The 15,788-nt window shown below is 62.9% G+C and overlaps 1 protein-coding gene across 3 annotated transcripts; it reads left to right on the forward strand.

Moving 5' to 3' along the window:
* Nucleotides 1–585: 585 nt before the first annotated feature.
* Nucleotides 586–12,047, forward strand: LOC121092544 (carbonic anhydrase 15-like). 3 transcript variants are annotated; one of them, XM_040603747.1, is made up of 11 exons: nt 586–938; nt 2,734–2,928; nt 3,625–4,363; nt 5,119–5,337; nt 7,075–7,110; nt 8,793–8,963; nt 9,147–9,307; nt 10,041–10,133; nt 10,494–10,560; nt 10,767–10,933; nt 11,570–12,047. In XM_040603747.1, the coding sequence occupies exons 4-11, from the start codon at nt 5,271–5,273 to the stop codon at nt 11,786–11,788; spliced, it is 981 nt and encodes a 326-aa protein (XP_040459681.1). In that variant the 5' UTR covers nt 586–938; nt 2,734–2,928; nt 3,625–4,363; nt 5,119–5,270; the 3' UTR covers nt 11,789–12,047. The 3 variants fall into 3 exon arrangements, with proteins under 3 accessions (XP_040459681.1, XP_040459688.1, XP_040459697.1); XM_040603754.1 differs by lacking the exon at nt 5,119–5,337 and having other exon boundaries at nt 7,075–7,271; XM_040603763.1 differs by lacking the exons at nt 586–938; nt 2,734–2,928; nt 3,625–4,363 and having other exon boundaries at nt 5,296–5,337; nt 7,075–7,271.
* Nucleotides 12,048–15,788: the final 3,741 nt, after the last annotated feature.

The raw sequence follows: 15,788 nt of genomic DNA on the forward strand, positions 1-15,788 counted from the left end.
GTAACTTTAAGAAAGTTGGTTTTATACCCAAAAAGTTGAAGTGCAGCCTGTTCCTGCTGTGCTCCCCAAACCTATGGGAAGATGCTGAGCCCCAGGCAGGAGGGTCAGGTGGTTGTGCTGGATGGGAGGGGGTGGTCCAGACCCCCAGCTCCCGGTGTGGGGCAGCAGGCTACCGGCAATGAACAGTCGGTGGCCGCTGTGAAATCAGAGGGGGGACGGTGTTGGCACTGAGCCATGCTGCCTCTGGGTGCCCAGCAGGCACTGGGGAGGCTGGTGGAGAGGCCTGATGCAAGGTCCCACTGGCCTTCCCTCTTCAGCTATTCCAAAATTTGAGCTCCAAACTTTACATTGGATTTCTGGAGGAAGGTTTTGGGTACCTCCACCCTTTCCTTCATTGTGTGTTACACCTCCTGTGTGGTAGGGGGGCTGGCGGGAGTGTGCTGGGGTGACGGTGCTGGGGTGGCAGGAGGAGCTTTGGTTGGTGGTGTGTTCTGGGTGTGCAGGGGCTTCCCCGTCCGGCGCCAGCCCCAGCTGACCTGCGGGGCGATGCACTGCACGTGTCATTTCTGCTTGGACCAGCCCGGGCTGCCGTACATCACAGTCAGGGAGGCGAGCTGGGGTGTGTGGTGGAGGGGGGGCTCTCCTGCCCCTGTCCCCTCCGCCGAGCTGCGAGGTGGTGCTGCCTCTCCAGAAAGAGCCTGTAACACTCAATTATTTAACAAAGCCGGCTGATAGCGGGGAATACCCTCCTGAAAGAACTTGCTGGATAAATCAGCCTCTTCAAACAGCTGTGCAGGCTGGTGGCTGGAGCTGGCAGGCTGGTGGCGTATGGGTGGCGCGATAGCAGGTCTGAGGCGAACGGTCGCATCTCTTCTGTCCAGGCGAGGTGTGTTCGGCCGTGCTGCTGGGTGTTTGCTGTGGAAGTCACCTCTTGAGTGGTATGTACTTCAAGTGACGTGACTGGAGACTCCAAACGTTGGTGTGGGCAGTGTGCTGGCTGGAGGACCTTTTGCAGTGGGCAAAGTTGTGCTGCTGGCACCTACCTGCCCCTGGAGCCGGCTGGGCAGTGGGTGCGGGGCTGCGGAGCCCCTGTGTCCTTGCCCCTGGCCTGCAGACAGCCCTGTGCGTGGCCTGCAGTAGGAGTGCTGCAATCAAGCGCTGCAATCGCATTTTCCAGAGCCAAGCAGAGTCAAATCCACTTTACCTGGGGGAATTAGCTGAAAAATTAACAACTGATCTCCTGGTCCCAGCCTGCCGTGAGAGGGGCTGGGTGTGGGTGCAGGGGAAGAGTGGCAGCTCCGTTCTGCACGGTCCAGACCTGGCCCCGGTGTTGCCTGCCCACGCTCCGGGCTGGGAGCTCAGGTGCTGGAAACGTTCACTCATTTCTTGATGAGTTGCCGGGCTCACAGTGTTCGTTGCGAGTGCTGCGGCACAAGTCCCCGCAGCATGGCTGGGTTGTCCCTGTGCCCCGCTCGTGGCCGCAGGATGCGTTCATTGCTGAAAGCCGTCCAGCGTGCAGTGTCATCGTCACCACGGGTGCCGCAGAGGGCTCCGCTCTCCCTTTCCTGCGCCCGCAGAGGGCAGCTGTCGCCGCAGCTGCCTCCGTCACTGCTGGACCCGAACCAGCGCAGCCCCCAGGACCCAGCACCTCGCCTCTCATCTCTGGGAGATGCCGAGATGCCGGTTCAGCCGAGGGCGATGGGATGCAGCCCACCCTTCGCTGCTGGTCTTGGGGGGACAAATGCCTCTCTATAGCAGCTGCCTGAGGCTGTGAGCACTCGGAGGGGCTCAGTCTGGCAGGGACCGCGTGGGGCTCTGCTGGTGCTGCAAGACCCTGTGCAGATACAACTTGCCTTTCCTTCCTGCCCTGTTGTTGCCTGCGGTCGGGGGCGATGCTGCAGCCAGGAGTGCCTGGAGCACAGCCAGCGCTCTCGGGGCTCACCACTGCTCCCCAGGGACATGGGGGGGGGGGGGGGGGCAGCGGCTGTCAGCATTGACATTTAGCTGTAAGCTTTTACCAGCTTAAAATGCATTTTCCTGGGAGGGTAACTGGTAGCCATGCTTAGTGCGGCATGTCCAGGGCGCTCAGCCCCTGAGAGGATGCCAGGGACGTGGGGACACAGGTTGGACGCGTGTAGGGGCCACGTGCTGGCAATGACCCCGGGGGGTGCCAGGCTGTGGGGGGGAGATGTCACAGACCCCGGCAGTGGTGGGGGCATGGGATGAATGAAGGGGCTGCGCAGTGGCGTGTGGCCAGTGCACATTTGCCAGCCACAGTGCTTCCTTTGTGCCGGCACCGGCAGTGGGCTTCTGCTGTGCTCCCTGCTCTGCTCCCGGCTTTCTGCCTGGGCTAGCAGCAGTTTATTATGGAGATCAAAGATATTCATGGAAAATCAGAAGTGGATGGAGTATTTATTGCCAGTGAACTTCACTGCCCCACTGTACTTGCTTCTCTGGATGCCTACAACCCTTTGTGGACCTATCCCTGGGTGATGCGAACCACACTCTGGCAGCTCAAGCCTTTGTCTTGTCACTGTCCCCGTCAACCCAGGACACTGGCCAGGCTCCCAGGTGGCAGCGCAGGATTTACCTCCAGGAGTTGTTCTTGGCACCTCCACTGCGTGCTGGTACAGTGCTTGCTGACGGTGCACGTGGTGGGGGTTCCCAGCAGGGTGGCACCATGCCCACGACTGATCGATGGCTGCAGCTTAAGTAACTATTTTTATTTTTCAGTGGTATTTTTTCCCCTGCTATGGCTCTTGCCCTTTGTGCTGTGACTACGTGCATCTGCAGGGATTCACCCACCTCCCGGATCTATGGCAGTAGGATGATGGATGTGGTCTCTCCCTAGGAGGACAGCACAGAGCTGTAGGATCGGCTGTGAGCTCACCACCACCACCGCGGCAAGTACAGAGCAGCTCTTTTAAGGTTTGATCTGGTTCCTATAGAAACTGGAGGTTGCTCCTGCCTGGTGCCTGTGCCAGCAGCCAGTGGTGCACCCCAGGGAGCAGGGCAGCTGGGGATGGGAGGGAGCAGGGTACGGCACAGCACCTCAGTGCTGCCGCTGCCTTTCCCTGTGCCTTGTAGCCCCCCTCTGCTTCCTTGCTCCACTCCTGCCCCGTAACAGGGCCATGCTGAGCCCCACCATGGCTCTGCACCCCCCTCCAGCCACACAGGGTTCTTGTGGGTCCCTGGGCTGGATGTGCTTCTCCTTGTCCTGGCAGAGCCCTTAGTAGGACAAGGGACTCACTTCCGTCACATGCTGGGTTGTATGCTGCAGTATGGTGCCGCTGGCGTTCCCAGCCATGCAGTCTCTGTGGTGACACCTCTGCTCTTGCCCTCCTTGCCAAAATCACCACTGGAGAAGCCTGAGAACTTTAAAAGAACGTCCTGGTGGGCACCTCTATCCTGGGCAATGCTCTGGGGGCGAATAACCCAGGGATGGTGGGTCCATCAGCTCCTGAGCCCCAAGGGTCTGCAGTTTCCCCCCCACTGCCTGGCACTATGGGCTGTCCTGTTCCGGGCAGAAGGTGGGGGTGCTTGTGCCACTTGGTGGGCTCACGTCTCCAAGGGAGGTCTCGGTTCCCCCCTGGGTGCTGGAGCAGCTCTTCTCCTCCCCTGCAGCAGGCTGCGGACTCGGTGAGACCCTCCGCCTCGCCTGCCCGCCCTTTACGGATTGCTCCGGAAGGATGATCGCAGCCCTCTGCAAACTACCTCATCCCCGGAGCAGGGGCCAAGCATCAACCATGGCACAAATCCAGAGCAGCCTGGGGGAGCCCTGCACTGCTGCCCTCTTCTGTGCCCCGCACCCGTGCCCAAACACGTGGGTCCGTGCTGCCCAGGCACCTGCCTGGGGCTGGCTCTGCCCAGCAGGGGGACGAAGATGCTGTGAAGAGACCCCACCGAGCACATGTCCCACCGGGTGTGTTGTGCCCTCGTAGCATGTGGCAGCCAAGCAGCTCCACTGAGCCGGAGCCCGTTGCTGGCCAAGCTGGCAGCAGGAGGCTTCTTCCCACTGCCCTTGTGCTGCTGCCGGGTTTGCTCATCCTGGCAGGCATCGCTCCCGGCCAGGGCCCAGTGCCGGCAAGAGGAGCTGCGGGCTGGGCCCTGTGGCCTCCTTTCACTGCTGCCTGAAGATGGCAAGAGATATTTTAGGAGAACGTGACAACACTCTGCTCCTGTGTTTTCACCCCCTTCCCACCTGCCCACTATGAGAGCTCAGCTCCGCTGGCAAGGCGCTGGCTCCCGTGGAACCTGCCAGGATGGGTGCAATGGGGCCAGCATGCGCTGCTTCTTTGTTGAGGAGCTGAATACCTGGACCCACCAGCATGGGGTGCTTGCACCAGGCTCTTGTGATGCCCAGGTGGGTGCTGAGCTCCTGCCCCAGTGCTGCCCACCTGCCTGGGCCAGCTGGAGGGGAAAGGGCTGAATCCTATCCCACCAGTGTGCTGCTCCTTGGTGACTCAGGGGATCCCCTACAGCATGGCTGTGGAGACCACCTGTGCCCTGCGGATGGGGTGCACTGAGTGTCTGCTGGGCTTTGCCCAGGGAGGGGCTTCTGTTGGCAGGGATGAGCTGGATTCAGCCCGTGGTCCCCATGGCACTGCCTGCCCCTCATCAGGTCCCCAACGGGAGCATGGGGGATGGCAGGACCCGCTGCTGGCTGGGGGGTTGCCAAAGCTGGGGGTGGGGGTAAGGCTGTCCCATGGCATGTGCCTGCAAGGAGTGGGGAGGGGATGGGGCAGAGCTGGTGCCCCCAGCCCCTTCTGACTACTGACAGCCTCCCTGGGGCCCATCTGTGGCCCCACAGCACCGTGCACGGGGGCAGGATGGGGCACAGCGGGGATGCTGCTGAGCCCCCGCTTCGGGAACGGAGAGCAGGATGGCACGGGGGGGGCACCCTCTCACCCCTCCGCGGGGAGCGGGCCCGTGCTGCACCCGGGGGCATTTCCAGCCCCCCCCTCCCCTGCCTTGTCCCTGCCGCCTGCCCTTGGGCTGGCATCCCGGGCAGGGGCCTGGCACAGCACAGAGGGGCTGGCTGGGGGCCGGGCCGCTCCCCCGCTCCCTCCTAGCAGCCGAGGAGTTAAAAACTCAGCCCTTGTGATGAATATTTAACAGCAGTGCACAGGCTGGAGCGGAGGATTTCTGCGGGCTGCCGGGCGCTGCCAGCGCTGCCTCCCGCCCAGCCCCGCCGCCGGCCCGGGCGCACTGCGGAGGACGGGGCGTCGCGGCGGGGCCGCTGCCCACCGGTGCCCGTCCCTGCCGCCAGCATGGGGACACAGGGGCTGGGGATAACTTTTCTGACTTTGCCTCTCGTCGTGCGAGCAGCCGCGGGAGGTGAGATGCGCCGCCTTCCCGCCCTCCTCCCGGGGCACCTGGGGTGGCCGGAGGGGACACGGCGGGTCCCCACGGTGGGAGAGGACCGGGGTCGGGGGCTGCGGGGCTGTGGTCGCCTGTGCCAGCCCTGGTTATCCCCTCCCCTTTCCCCCGTGCTGGGGGGTGATGTGGGGCCGGGGTGCTGGGGGCAGCTGCACCAGCAGGGCTGGAGGTAGGGACTGGGGCACCTGGCCTGGCCCAGGAGCCGTCCCCTGCCCTCGTCCCCTGCCCTCCCGCCATCCTCCTCCCCACTAGTGGATGTCCCTGCTGTGCCACCAGGCTTGGGGAGGTCCCAGCCCACCCTGGGCTATCTGACTTGGCAGGAGGTGTCCAGGCCAGCCAGGGTCCCCTTGGGGCATTTGGGTCTTGGGCTTCAGCTCATCCGCCCCACAGCCCTGCACCACTGGGAACCACTAAGGAAGATGAAAGCTCTGAGCAAACTGGGGCTGCTCTCCCGGGGCTGAGGCACTGGGGTGCTCACCTGCGTTTGGGTCAGGCTGGTGGCAGCAAGCGCTACCCTGGCTCCTGGCAGAAGATGCTCGAGGTCGGGTGAGGGCTGGTGGATGTGGCTCTGGGGGTCTCCCAGGAACTCGGCTTCCCCTTGGACAGGAAGGAAAGCCCGAGGTCCCTGCCCTGGGGACCCTCTGAGTCCTGCACCATCCCAGCTCTCCTCTGGGGCTGGTGTCTCCTGTACTGCTGTAGTAAGGATTTGGATGCGGTGCTGCAGCCTGGGGCCACAAGCAGCACAGGTGGAGGCAGGCAGGGCTGCCTTTGTCCCGCTGGTCCGAGCGGCTGCGACTGGCATGAGAACATGGCTTGGCTCGCCTGCAGCCGGCCCACTGGCACAGTCCCTTGGTCATCAGCAGAGACTACTCATGTAGGCTGGCCCCAAGCAGCTCCAGGTTTCTCTGTACCTCCTGCCAGGAGCAGGACAGGGAGCTGAGCAGGGAAGGGCTGTGCTTCCTGGCTCCCATTGCAGAGCTGATGGCCCTGGGTGGATGTGCAGACAGCAGGAGCCAGGTTCTGGCTTCCTCAGCATCCCACCAGCATCTCCTCAGCATTCCCTGCGTCTGCTGCTCCAGCACCCAGCATCGAGTGCATGGTTGCTGTGGCCACCTCGAGTGCGGGAAGCAGTGCTGGTGGGAGTTCGGTAGCCCTGAGTGACGGGGTAAGCCGTCGTCCCTGAAGCATGGGCACAGGCCTGCCCACCGCCATCCCCTGCCTGCTACAGCCCCCCGCAACCGCATTCTGCTGCCAGTCCACCCACGGGAGCCACGGGAAGCACCAGGGGAGGGCTGCGGCAGCCCCCCACTCAGCTCCCTGCTCACCCAGGGCTGCTGGGGGGTGGGCAAGGCATCTGGTGTGGGACGAGGGGCTGCCTCGGCTCCCCAGGGTGGGTAAGGGGGGGATGGCCTCACAGCAGCTGGGGAAGGAGCCCCGCAAGCAGCGAGGTTTGGCCGCCTTGGAGAGGATTGGAGTGATGCTGAGGGAGGTTTCCCTGTGGAGCGGCCGGGGGAGGCAGGGAGAGTGTGAAAACACCAGCGCCAAGAATAACCAGGATGAAAATGAGTGCCAGCAGGACCCCCAGCTGCAATGAGGAGTGTCCCCGTTGTTGGGGGGCTGGGCATGGCTGCGGGTGGGTTTGGGGAGTGGGTGCTTGGCTCCGTTGCCTGCCCTGAGCTCTCCTCTCTCCCGCAGGGCAGTGGTGTTATGACTCGCAGGACCCCAAATGCGGTGAGTGGCGCCACGTGCGGGATGGGGTGTGCTGGGGCTGTGCAGGGCTCAGGCCCCCACATCTCCCCACAGCCTGGCTGTGGGCACCCTGAGCAGCATCAGTGAGGCTGCAGTCAGGAGCATGGCTTGGAAAAGGGCAAATTCCCCCATATCACACCAAGGTAGGTGGTTAGAGGAGCCCCGCTTCCAGGCGTGCTGGTGTAGAGACTGGAGACAGGTGCCTGAGCCCCTTGGAGCAGCTTGGCCGCGGTCTCCCACCCCAGCCAGGTCTGGGTGCTCCTGGGGCAGCCTTCTCCCTTTCACCTGAAGCGAATTAAATCCTGGATTTAAAATATGGATTAGCAACCCCAGCGAGGCACAGGCATCGAGGGGGCTGGGGGCACAGGGGCCCGGCTCGAGGACGGACGGCTCCGTTTGGGCAGGTGGTAAGCCCTGCCTGCCCGTGCTGGGGAAGGGAAGCATGGCTGGGGGCACTTTGTCTCAAAGCATGCAAATAGCTTGTAAAAGGTTAATTAAGGATCAACGAGCATTTAATCAGCTGTTACAGCCCAACTGTTTTATAGGTCTTGGGTTTACATGCCCCGTGCCCAGCTGCCGTGGCATATTGGCCGTGGCCGGTGCATGTAAATCGCTGGGCTCCACTTATCCCTGCCGGACCAGCGCTTGGTGTTACCAGCGATTTAATGTCACCAGGCCGGCGGCGAGGGCAGGTTTTGGCAGGGAAGCAGGGCCGGTGGGAAGCGGCTCGGGCAGCATGGAGCCGGCCATGTGCCCACACCAGGGCCACGGGGAGGGGTCCCTTAATGAAGGCACAGGGTAATTTGTGGTGCCACCCAGCAGCACCATGCTGGGGAGCTGGGGAGGCAGCGGCATGGCCAGGCTGTGGATCCCAGGGTTTCCAGGCAAAAAGCTGCCTGGACTAACAAGAAAAGCAGGGAAGGAGACAGGGCTTAAGCCTGGGGGGCAGGAGGTGGGAGTGAGCATGGGTCTGGGGTTTTGTCTGACCAAGAGGAAGGTAGGTAAGTGTGACAGCTGAGCAGGGGACAGCTCCCCCAGAGCCTGGTTGTAGCCAAAGGCTGCCCCGCCACAGCGTGTGCTGGAGCAGAGCCTGTGGTGCCTGGGGGGGAATGCCCTGAGCTCCCCCAGGACCGGGGGTGCCCTGGGTGAACAGGGCTGGTGACATCGGGGGAGCTCCCGTTCCCTGGGTGGAACTGCAGCCCAGCCGCTGGCAGTGCCCACTGCTGATGCTGACACCCCAGGCAGCCCGGGCTGCCCCTGGGCCACCAGGGGAAGGAGCAGGGTGTCACGGCAGCCATACCAGGGGCTGTGGTGTGGGGGGGGCGGGGACTGGTGCGGCCCCACAGCAGGCGTTTCTTGCAGGGACAGTCAGAAGGGGCTGGCAGAAAATCCTGCCCTTCACTAGCGGCAGTCTGGAGGGATGGACGATGCTGCCAGGCTAAATATAGTCCCCGGCCCCGTGAGGAAATCCTGCTGAATTATGGATGAGGCTGCAATAAGCCCCCACTCATCAATAGGGGGGAAGGTTGGCCGGGCAGGAGGGTGGCTTCCATGGGATGCAAGCAAGCACATTGAGGCTGGCGGGGCCAGCCTCGGCCCTGTGTTCTCCCTGGGGTAGCAGTGGCTGGGTGGCTGCCCGCGGTGCCCCTGCTCCTCCTCTGCAGGCCCCAGCCACTGGAAGGAGCTGAAAGCCACGTGTGGCGGTGACAAGCAGTCCCCCGTGAACATCGACAGGCGCCGGCTGCAGCGGGACGGTGGCCTTGGGGACATCCTTTTTGAGGGCTACGACCAGGCTCCCCCGGGCAAGTGGAGGCTGGCAAACGATGGGCACACAGGTGCGTGCTGCAGGTGGGCACCCTCCCCTGCCCTGGCTCCTCGGGCACCATCCCAGCCAGGGCTCAGCTCCACCACCGCTTTGTGTTAGCACGGGGATGAAGCCTGGGGAGAATGAGCCCAGGTGTGCCAGGGCTGTCCCGCATCCAAACTCTCAGCCTTACCCTGTCCTGCTTCCCTCGCAGTGATGCTGAGCCTGGTGAGTGAGTCGGCCTCTGAGCACATCGCCATCAGCGGCGGGGGCCTCCCCGGCAGGTACCGTGCCCTGCAGCTCCACTTCCACTGGGGCAGCCCAGCCGGGAATGGCTCTGAGCACACCCTCGACGGACGCCAGCTCCCCATGGAGGTAGGTGAGAAAAAGCACCCATTGCCCTGTCTGGGTGGCCCCTGAGTCCTTGGTGTGATAGGACAGCATGCTGCTGCTGCGTCCCGAGGGTGCCATGCAGCGGGGTGCCAGGGCTCTGCGGTGTGGCACTGTCGAGTCTGGCTGTGCTCACCATCAATCACTGCAGCCTTGTGCCGGTGCTGGGGTACAAGCAGCCGCTGCGCAGGGCACCTGAGTGGTTAAAAAGCAGCTGATGTGAGACTCAAGGTCTTTCTTTATCGTGTGTGGGCTAAGCTGCCTTGTTGGAGGCCCTCAGCGGCGTTTGGAGGGCTCTGCACCCTGCTGGGACCGCACGCTGAGTCAGTGAATGCAAGCAAGAGTGTGCAGGAGCATGCTGTGCCAAGCGCACTGGGATCCTTCTGGGTGAAAAAGGCTCTGTGCCTCTAAAATATTAATTGTCTGCCAGAGGAGAGCAAAATTTATGTATTGTGGCTGGCAGGCTCCCCGGGACTGCTGGTCCACTTTCTGCATCCCCTTCAAAGGATGCTTGCTTCATGGGGGTGCTTTGATCCTCCGAGCAGCCTCTCTGCAGGAGCGCCCATGGGACCTGGGACTGGGAGGGCTTTTCTGGGGGGTGGTTGGCTCAGCATCTGGCCGCCCCAGGCTGGCCAGGTTGATCTGTGGGTGAGTGCCCCGCTGCCAGGGGTCAGCTGGGGGTGGTTGCCCACACTTGGCCCCTCCGTGCTTTCCCCAGCTGCACATTGTCCACATCAATGTCAAGTACCGGACGCTGGCAGAGGCCAAGGGTCATCCCAACGGGCTGGCTGTCCTCGGCTTCTTCTTCCAGGTGGGTTTGTGGGGAGTCACACTGCTGGTGGGTTGGGGGGGGGGGGGGGGGCGCCCCAGGATCAGGCTGCTTGCAGTGTGGCTTGGGGAGCATTGCACAGCTGCCCCGAGGGAGTGAGGGTGGGCGGGAAGGCTGAGTGAAGGCCAGGAGGTGCTGCGGAACCTCAGTGGCAAAAGGTGCCATGATCCCCCGCCAGCTTTGCTCAAGGGGGTGCTGCCTGGGAGCTCTTTCCCGCTGCCCCTCTGCGGCGATGTGGGTCTGGGGGTGGCTCTGCCTGCGGATGCTCAGTGGTGCAGGATGACCCAGCTCTGCCCTGCCCGGGCTCTGCCCTGCCCCAGCTGCTTGCTTCCCCCTCTGCAGGTCTCCGAACCCCCTAACACCAACTACAACACCATTGTGGCAGGGCTGAGGAATGTCTCCCATGCTGGTGAGTCCCCTCCTCGTCAGGGCAGGGGTGGAACGGGGAGAGACCCCAGTGTGGGAGGGCAGGGGTGTGCCCCAGTGGGTTGGGTAGGGGGGGACCTGCTAGACCGTGGGGCTATCTGGCTGAAGGGAAACCACTGAGGGTGGCCCTGCTGTCCCTGCTACATCCCCGGCACAGGGTGGGCTGAGTGCTCACGTCTTGCCCTGCAGGGGACTCTGTGGATTTGGCCTCCACCTTCCGCCTGAGCACCCTGCTGCCGCATGCTGGCTGGCTCTCCAGGTACTACCGCTACCAGGGCTCCCTCACCACCCCTGACTGCAGCGAGGTCGTCGTCTGGACTGTCTTTGAGGAGCCAGTGGAGATCGGCCGGGAGCAGGTACTGGCATGCACAGCCCCATGTCCAAAACGCCGGACCCCCCGGGTGGCCCCTCTACTTGCCCTTCCTAACCCCTAAGCAGCACAGGGAAAGTCATTTCTGTAATAACGCTCCTGGCAACCAATTAGTTTTATGGGGGTTAAGTAATGAGGCCATGGCCACATGCCAGCAAGGAGAAATCCCATCCACAGAGCTCTCCTGCCCAGCCTAAGTATTCAGAAGGTGAAATGGGAGTGAACCCATTGGAGTTTGGAAGACGGTCCAAGGAGGTGGGTGGGTGCCTGGATGGATGGATAGATGAAGTTGTCCTCTGCTGCCCAGGCATCTTAGTAGATGAGTCCTTGAGGGAGTCACGGACCAGCCACTTTGTAAGTGCTCAGCACAGGCACTGAAACACAATTGACTCCTTTAAAACTCAAGACCCCGTCCCTGTAAGGACCTGCCTCATGTACTTACCCTTCGGGTCTGGTTTCAGGAAAGCAGCGAGGGGTGGTGGGAGGACTTGTGCCGGTGTGGGGCCACGCCATGGGTCCTGCGCCATCGGCAGTGGGGTAGCACGAGAGGGGACTCGCAAGTGGGGAGGGGCTCGAGGTGCCCAGCAAAGTGCCTGCCCACCCTGCCTCTCCCCCTGCACAGCTGCGGGCGTTCGTCAGCACCCTCCACTTCCCGGCCACCGGCTCCACGCTCCTAAAAATGACCAACAACTTCCGCCCGCCGCAGCCCCTCCGCAGCAGGAAGGTTTTCGCCTCCAGGGCGGCCACGGCCAGTGGTGGGTCCCCACATGGGGGCCACCACCACCTCCTGTCCCCCCTGCTCCTCCTGGGCCTGCTTGGCCCCTTCTCATCAACTCTGTAGGGTCTAACCCAGCCTTTCAATGGTCTCCGCATGAGCATCGCCCTGCTGCAATGGTGACAGGGAGGTGCTGCGTCTCTTTCATGGGTGAATGGGAAAAAACATAACAAAAAAGCATGTCAGGACCTTGGCTGGTGAAGATTTTGCAAACCTGGATCTTTGCAAGCCTGGAGCTGCCCTGCAATGTCCCTGTACCCGGGCGGTGGCAGCCGCTGGGAGAAGGATGGTCTAGGGGCTGGAATAAAGCCGAGGTTCTTGCTGGCGGCTGTGGGTTGCTGCCTCTTTGGCTCTGTGTCCCTTCAATGTGGCTGGGGCAGGGTACTTGGCACGGGGGTGCGGGGTTAGTGGGGAGGGACCTGGGGGACCGTGTCTGGGTGGCACTTGGGGATACTGGCCCCATGCATGGCCATGCAGGCAGGCATGAGGCTTCCCCTCTCCTGGTGCAATAGATCCCCAGGGCCAAATCCTGACCCTGCAAGTGGCTCAGGGTCCTTGCAGTCCCTGTGCTTGCAGACACTGCCCTGCTGCTTTCCCCAGGGTTGGGGCTGGCTGTTGGAGGGACGGGGCTGTCCCCGGGGCCACAGCACTACTCAGTGCTCTGGGGCAGGTCGCAGGGAACCGATGGCTTTTTCCATGGAGCTGATTTTACTCTGGCAGGAATAGCTGCAGCTGCTGGCACTGCTCCTGTGCTGCCTGCTGAGGTGGGGGCAGAGTCAGGGCCCAGACGAATGGGATGGTTCATAATTAATGTGCTGAAGCTCCAGGCGTGTTCCTGTCTTCTCCTGAATTATGGGTGTTAGAGCACAGGTTGCTATATGGGAGCAGAGTGAGGCAGGCTGAGGTTTTCATCATTTCTGGGGAGAAACCGCTGCTCCAGCCCTCCCCCTGCCAACCTGCCCAAGGGGTGGCTGCAGCACCCATGGGTGCAGAGGCCTGAGCATCCTCCTGGCACAAGGCTTGGGTTCCCTCTGAAGCCCACAGGGGGGAAGGGGCATCTTCAGGGGGTGAAGGGGCCCAGCTGAAGGCCCCATGGTCCCTGTGAGGGAGTGCTTGCAGGCCCCTGCAGGTGCCAGGGCTCTATAAAGCCACCCCAGAGCTCAGGTTTGGGGTCTCAGAGCAGCCGCCCTGCTATGGGGAGGGGACAGCAGAGCTGCTGCTCCTGCCTGGGGGTGCCAGGTGCCATGGGGCCTGCAGCGCACACGGGATGCCAAGCACGGGATGCTGTGTGGGGATGCCGAGCAGGGGATGCTGCGTGGGGCTGGTGAGCGCGGGATGCTGTGTGGGGATGCTGGGTGCGGGATGCTCTGCGGAGATGCCGAGCGCGGGACGCCACATGCAGCCGCAGCCCCCTGCCACCAGCGCGGTGGTGGCCATCGCCCAGCTTGGCAATTCCCTCCCGGCTCCAGTTTGTGCCGGCTGGCGGCAGCAGCCCGCTCAGGGCCCTGCGCTGACCTTCCCCCCCGGACCGTGTGAATCAAGGGGGCTCAGCCCCGGCACCGCCGGCAGCGTGCGGCCACGCTCGCCCCGTGTGCCCCCCGGCAGCCCGGGCTGCCGCCGCCTCAGGGGCTGAGCCCGGCCCCGTGCCCCCGGCCGTGTCCCCCCGCAGCCCCGGCCGCGCCCAGGAGCCGGGACCCCGCTCCGCTCCGCCCCACCGCCAGCGGGGCAGGGCCGCACGGGGCCGCCAGGGGGCGCGCGCCTCCCGCCGCCGGCACCCGTGTGCCCCGGGCCGCTGCACGCCGTGGCCTCGTGCTCCCTGTCACCTTGTGTCCTCGGGCCCCTGTCCCTTGTGTCTTGTGCTCCCTGTCACCTCATGTCCTCGGGCCCCTATCCCCTGTGTCCTCATGCTCCCTGTCCCTTGGGTCCTTGGGCCTTTGTCCCCCTGTCTATACTCATGTTCCCTGTGCCCCCATGTCCTCGTGTTCCCTGTCCCCCTGTGTTCTTGAGCCCTGCTCTCCCATGTCCTCATGCCTTCTGTCCCCCCTGTCCTCAGGCCCTACACGCTGAGTCCTCAGTCCCCTGTGTCCTCATGCTCCCCATCAGTATGTGTTCCCGTGTTCTCTGTGCCCCCATGTCCTCAGGCCCCTGTTAACCTGTGTCCTCATGTTCCCAGTGCCCCCATGCTCCCTGTGTCCCCCCTCTCCACTGTCTTCTGTTTCTCCCCATGTCCCACTGTGCCCCCTGTGTCCCACTGTGTCCTGTACCTCTCATCCCCCCATATTCCCCCTGTGTCCTCCATGCTGCCCGTGCCCCATGTCCCTCTATGTCACACTGTTCCCCCTGTTCCCCAGTCCCCTCATGCCCCCTGCCCCACTGCGCAGCCCAGCACCAGCCCCTCATGCCCAGAGGCTACAGGGCAGCTGCCCCACAGATGTGCCCGGGTCCAGCCCAGGGTGGTCACAGGCCCCGCTGACAAGAGCAGCAGGTTCAGCTGCAGAGCGTGGCGGGACCTGGTCAGCCCTGGTGACCCCCAAATGGCTGCAGCCCCCCAGACTGCTCCAGTGCCAGGCCAGGATGTGAGGGGCACCAGGGCAGTAGGGCCAGATGTTTCTTGCCCAGGAGGTCCATTGAGGGCACAAGGCTGTGGCTCTCCAAGGGCATCAGAGGGCTGAAGGGCTGAACCCTGGGAGCAGATACCCCTGTGCTCAGGGTCCTCATCCCCTGGAAGACCCATCCTGGACAGCCACAGTTCCCCTGGCAGAGGACGGCAGTGGCACCAGGCAGGGCCTGGCAGCTGAGGCTGTCTGGGCAGCTGGGCAGCGAGACCACCCCGAGGGCTTGGCACACACTGTGCAGCCTGCTGGCCCCCCAGATCTGGTGAGGTGCTGTGCCTCCTGCTGGGAACGCTGAGCTGCCCTGCTTGCCGGCAAAAAGGACCTGGATACCCCCCACCCACCCCATCGGAGAGCCATTGCTGAAATGGGGCCAAAAAATGGCTCTTCCCGCCTCCCACCCTGCCCGCGACACGGCCGAGCAGCGATGCTCTGGGTGCCACGTGCTAGAAAGTGCATGCCGAGGAAGCGGTGCGCGCTGGGGCTGGGGCTATTCCTGGCTCCCAGCTGGTGTTTGGCCCAAGTGGGCTCTTGTTTTCAGCCAGGCTGTAATTTTTAGCAAAGGCTGTTCCTGAGCAGTGGGCCTGCGGTCAGCACAGCTGCCTGGGCAGAGCACCGGCTCGGCTTGGGGGGCTGGCCATGCGTGTCGGCACCCCCCTGCCCGTGGCCAGCCCGGCAAAATGTCCCCGGCAAAAATGCCCAAAATATGGCAGAAATGCTTAAACCTGGTGTTCTTCCCCTGCTGTGGCTGCAGAGCAGGGGGAAAGGGCTGGGTCTTTGCTGTGGCGCGGGCTGGCAACGTTTGCTCGGGGTGGGGATGCTGCCAGTGAGGGTGGCACTGGCTGGGGGACAGGACCCAGCCCTGGGGTGCACCCCACATTACCCTCCAGTCCCCCCTGGCACTGGCTGCAAAAACTGTGGCACTGGCACTGCTCTCCCTGGCAGGCTGTGGAGGGGGAGAAAACCAAATCTGGCGTAAAGTCCTCCCTAACTGGTGGAGTCAAACCCTTCTGCTCCCCACCACATCTCCATCACACCCCTCAGCCACCATTGCCAGCACCTTGCCATCACCCTGCCACCAACAGTCCCTGCCTAGAAGTTTCTTAACATTTAGCTAAAAAAACCCATTTTGGGTGTCCCAACAAGGGCTGAAATTTAACAACCCTGTTTCTCCAGATGGGCAGTACCAGCCCTGTGATAAAACCTCTCCATCAGCACACGTGCCTGGGGAGACGTGGCAGTTTACACCAAATGTGAGTAGAAAACAAGGGTTTGCTTGATTGCCAGACCAGGGCTGAAGCTCTGTTGGGAGTTTTATTTTATTATCATGCTAAACTTGAGATGATAAATATTTTGAAACAGCTGAAAGGTGTTTATTGTTGAGTTGGTTCAGCTGGTTTACAACCTGTTTACAAGCCCAGGCGTTTATCTTTGGGGCTGTTTACCTCTCACAG

This window comes from Falco naumanni, chromosome 1 (genome assembly GCF_017639655.2).
Source record: "Falco naumanni isolate bFalNau1 chromosome 1, bFalNau1.pat, whole genome shotgun sequence".
Lineage (NCBI taxonomy): Eukaryota > Metazoa > Chordata > Aves > Falconiformes > Falconidae > Falco > Falco naumanni.